The sequence below is a fragment of the Brassica oleracea genome, unplaced genomic scaffold (assembly GCF_000695525.1).
Source record: "Brassica oleracea var. oleracea cultivar TO1000 unplaced genomic scaffold, BOL UnpScaffold01203, whole genome shotgun sequence".
Taxonomy (NCBI): Eukaryota; Viridiplantae; Streptophyta; class Magnoliopsida; order Brassicales; family Brassicaceae; genus Brassica; species Brassica oleracea.
This window is the reverse complement of record NW_013617756.1, coordinates 11,996-16,493: the sequence shown is the minus strand read 5'-3', so window position 1 is coordinate 16,493 and position 4,498 is coordinate 11,996. Positions and strand designations below refer to the sequence as shown.

The 4,498-nt window shown below is 39.7% G+C and overlaps 2 protein-coding genes across 2 annotated transcripts; both read right to left on the bottom strand.

Annotated features, from left to right (window-relative positions):
* Nucleotides 1-1,271: 1,271 nt before the first annotated feature.
* Nucleotides 1,272-2,898, bottom strand: LOC106321068 (splicing factor U2af large subunit B-like). Its single transcript, XM_013759385.1, has 6 exons — nucleotides 2,817-2,898; nucleotides 2,618-2,730; nucleotides 2,076-2,522; nucleotides 1,845-1,980; nucleotides 1,667-1,734; nucleotides 1,272-1,573 (listed from the first exon to the last, which is right to left on the bottom strand). Exons 1-6 carry the CDS (start codon nucleotides 2,848-2,850, stop codon nucleotides 1,433-1,435), a joined length of 939 nt encoding a protein of 312 aa, XP_013614839.1. The 5' UTR covers nucleotides 2,851-2,898; the 3' UTR covers nucleotides 1,272-1,432.
* Nucleotides 2,899-2,927: 29 nt separating this feature from the next.
* LOC106321067 lies at nucleotides 2,928-4,260 on the bottom strand. Its single transcript, XM_013759384.1, has 5 exons — nucleotides 4,142-4,260; nucleotides 3,544-3,836; nucleotides 3,225-3,467; nucleotides 3,098-3,145; nucleotides 2,928-3,023 (listed from the first exon to the last, which is right to left on the bottom strand). Exons 2-5 carry the CDS (start codon nucleotides 3,832-3,834, stop codon nucleotides 2,928-2,930), a joined length of 678 nt encoding a protein of 225 aa, XP_013614838.1. The 5' UTR covers nucleotides 3,835-3,836; nucleotides 4,142-4,260.
* Between the last annotated feature and the right edge of the window lie 238 nt (nucleotides 4,261-4,498).

Here is a 4,498-nt window from a genome sequence, read left to right as displayed (position 1 = left end):
AGTTTCTACCGCATCTATGTCCTTATCCTCCCAAGTTATTATAACGGGATTATGCAACATTCGCTTCTGGGAATGGAGCAGATCCAGTGGGACGAGGATGATGGTTTACTGACGCGAGTTGATTATTCAATTTTGTTACAAAGAGGATTTGCATCAACTCCGAGAAACAGGTGTATCCCTTTGCCTAATACTGTTGATGCACAACTACAATTTTAGGATGGAACGTGTAGAGAGTTTTCAAGATATCATAATTACTTATTTTCTCTGCACATAACATCATCTTTAATGTAATTCTGAACATCGCAAAATTATATTCAATAACACTTTTGTAATCCTGGAACCAGAGATAGATCTACTCGTGTTTAGTTTCCGGTAAGATCATATATTTCTGTGATGCAACCTTTCTTTTAAAGATTGACAAAAATCAGCAAGATCCTTTTTTCGAATATAATCATATTTTAAATCATCATGTATGTGTCGTAAAAATATCTTGATTTTTACCCTTTTGCCATATGAGAAAACTTTTGATTTATCGATGGTTTTAAAAAACTCACTTCTTCTTATGTGCATCTTTGCACCTATTGCCCATATGATATAGTTATTTCCAATTATATCAATTTTAGTTATTTTGAGTTTTGATAAATCTGACATGATAACTGTAATGAATAATCTAGCATTCTATTCAAGAAAAATGATTTGAATAAAGATTATGAGGCAAGAGCTCTCTGATTATTTTATCACAAAACAATCCCAAATAAGCAGTCGCAATAAAATTAATCAATTTTTGGTTTGCTACGGTATGTGTTAACGAAATCATGACTAGTGAATAGTGATTCGACAACTATTTCATTCTGCATAGATTTTTCCAACTATCACCGACTTGGACTGTTTAAAAATGCTAGAAAAAAGGGGGAAACAAAAAAGAGAGAGAGCTCACAGCGTATTGAAGCTTAAAAGTTCCTAAAACAATTAGTTGCAAAATCCGAGAATCGAACCCGGTTCAGAACAGTGGCAGGATACTCACTGGTGCTAGTTGTGTTATGCCCTGCTTCTTTTTTTAGTTATCATAGCGGATAATTGAACAAGTTTAACTGCTAAAAGCATGCCAGTGATATAAATCTGTTCGAAGAAGTCACCATACAATTTTTTCCAGGCAGGAAAGCAAAAAGTATATGTAGTTTTAGGTTACTAATATGGATTGTGTATATAATCTGATGTTGTCTGGTAATTTCTAACCGGTAAGAGGATAATAACATAACTCCAAGCGGTGTTTTAATGAAACCAAAGACTTATCACATTATCCAATACACACCTTGATTGTGTCTAGACAAGTACTAAATTGATCTAGACAAACCAATATCTCCGTACAACAAAACCCCAAAAAAATATATTCAAACTTCTTGCTAAGAGGTCCAAAGAAACTAAAGAAAGATCAGTAGCCTTCGTAGTCGCCTTGCGCATACTTGTTTTCGGGGTAATACACAGCCACCACCTGGTTTCCTCTAAACTTTCTTCCATTCATCCCAGATCTTGCCTTTGCTGCGCCGTCCAAATCCGCATACTCTAAGAAAACCTGCATTGATATTAAATATAATAAGATCATTAAGAGGGATGTGTTGTGTGCATGGAATTAGTAAAAACTGCTTCTCTGAGCTGAAAAACGAACCTTCCCAACTCCTGGTGTTGGATCATGATCCGGTTTGGGCCTCGGAATCACAACATTCACCAAGTTACCTGCGCAGAACAATGACTTATCAAAAGTTCCAAACATGTAAAAAGAGCTCGACTGTGAGTAGATATGGCAGATCCTCAGGAACATAAACACAAAAACTGAAATTGCTTACCGAGTTTTCCACCTTCCTGTCTCATGTCCTCCATTATTTCTTCATATTCTTTATCGTCTCCAAGAACATTAGCTGTAACCACGTGAGTCAAACAGACAATCTTGGTGGGCGTGCCTCCTGGCTGTAGCATAAGCCTCTGTTACAGAAGTTCAAGAGACACTTAAATCAGTGATATTGAGAAAGTTTAGATATATAGTAGTAATAGGACAAAGCATAAAGTAAAACAGTCACCTGCAAAGCAATCTGCTGTTTGGTATGAAGTAGTCTATCTTTTTGCTCAGGCTTAGGTTGAACCCCACCTTGGACTGCACGCCTCACCGTAAGTGTCTTATCGCCCATCTTAATCCCGTTTAGAGCAGCACATGCCATATCTGAGACTGAAGGATCCTGGAATCCACAGAATGCATATCCCATCGAGTTTCCGGTTTCCCTGTCTTTGACCAAGTTGAAACCTCTTAGCGGCCCAAAGGACTCCAAAAGCTCCCTGATCTGATCCTCTGTCAAGTGATATGGAATCCCACCCACAAATAAGCGGTCCGGACCCTCAAGCCCACCAGTAGACCCCGAGGAAAATCCAACAGCCGCCAAGTTGAGATTGGGATTAGGCTGGCTCGGACCAAGAGCTGCAGCAAGGGATGGGTTATAGTCAGTAGGCCTCTTCACCTTTACAGGAACCCCCTGGAGATGAGCATAGCTAACATGTCAGTACATATTGTACTTAATAAAGAAGAATAAGACTGTACATCTAAACTGAGCAAGAGATAATGAATCACCTCTAATATAATTCCGTCTAATGCCATTGCATTACTAGCCTCCTCAACTGTTCTCATCTCAACAAAAGCTAAGTTCTTTTCATGGTTTATGTAAACATTCACCACCGCCTCGCCTATGAATGAAAAGAGAGAATGAGTTATATTGTCTACGCTTGTCAAAGGTATAAGACAAAAAAAAAAACACTGGAAATTTAGATACCTGGCCCAGCAGTGTTTCCCCCAACCGCTGACATCACTTGGCTAAAGAAAGTTGCCACCGACTACAATATGGAAATCGATTCTCAGTAGTCATACAATGTTATTGCTAAAGTTAAAAAAAAAAAAAAAAAAAAAAAAGTAACAAAACCTGTTTGTTTGCAGTGGGTGGAAGGCCACCAACATAGACACGTCTAGCATTCCTAGTTGCCTGCGATCATAACACAGTATTAGGAAGTCAATCTTGATAAAAGGTGAAGAACCAAACAATAAAATAGATCTTACCTGCTGAGTCATTGCCTGAACTGGCAATAAAGGAAGCGCTCCCAGTTGCTAGGTGAGAAGAAATAATGAGAAGTTACAAGTAACAAGAAAGATGTTCTTCTCTTTTCAAAGTGAAAGCAGCACTCACTTCGTTCTTCTTGTTCTGTATCCCTTCACTCCTCCTTCTTGTACCACCAGAGGTACCAGGACCACCAGAGGGACCAGGACCAGCAGAGGGGCCAGGACCAGCAGAGGGGCCAGGACCAGCAGAGGGACCAGGAAGCTGCAAGTGCAAGTCTAAGTTCAGGTCAGGCTGGGGCTGGGGAGGTCTATACATGGGCAAACGAACTGCCTGAGGAAAATTCACTTGTGAAGATTCCTGCACACAAGTCTGCTCATCATTGATTAGAATATATGTTATAAGAGTAAAAGAATAATAATAAGTGAATAATTAAGAAAATGGTTACCACGTGTGATGAAAAAGGTATGACCAAGACTCGATGGTTGTATGTGACACAGTTCCTGCTGTTTCGTTGAAAACAACCGTAGCAGAGTACGGAGTTGTCGTCGCGGCAAGTTATCACAGCCGGTTGAAGACGGCAGGAACGGCAGAGGGGTGAATGTAAATGGCCATCTTGATTCCAAGCGTAGTCAGCTGAGTCATTTCTTGACATCACACATAATCTTCTTTCCGTATGGAACCAGCAAAAATTGAAACGCGTAGGGTTGCTGCACGTATTACACCTTGCGTCCACCATTGCTTCAAATGTAAGATGCAAGAGACTTAAAACTTACAACCCAGAAAAGGATAGAGCGATTGACAGAAGGAGATGAATATAACATTGATTGAAAACCAAGAGAAACAGACCGATTGATTGAAATACAAAAGTAACAGAGCGATCGACTGAAAAAGAAGAACATAGAGATTGAATGAAAACCCCAGAAAAGGAAGGAACAGATCGTTTGATTGAAAAACAAGGAGAAGAGAGCGATTGATTGAAAACCCGGAAAATGAAGAACATATCGATTGATCTTAAAACCCAGAAAATGAAGAACAAAAGGTACCGAATAGAGTAAAGTATCTGGGAATCCAAGAGAGAATCTTAGTTACGATTTCGAAGGCGAAACAAAAGCTAGAAGAGGAAGAGACGAAGAGAGAGCGCAAGCACGAGAACGGATCTTAATTGTTTCCAAGAATCCAATCATATTAACAACCGTACGTCGACCCAATTGAGTTTGGTGACTAAACGATGCGTTTATCCTTGGGCCACTCTTGCGCGTGGATCTGGGCTCAAATATTTATGCACCTTTCGGGTTTCGCCCGGGCCAGATCAGCCCAAATTAACATCCCTAATTCGCCCAAAATATTGCAAGTGATTGCTGATAGAAAATGAGCAAGGAAAATAACTACAAATCACTTTG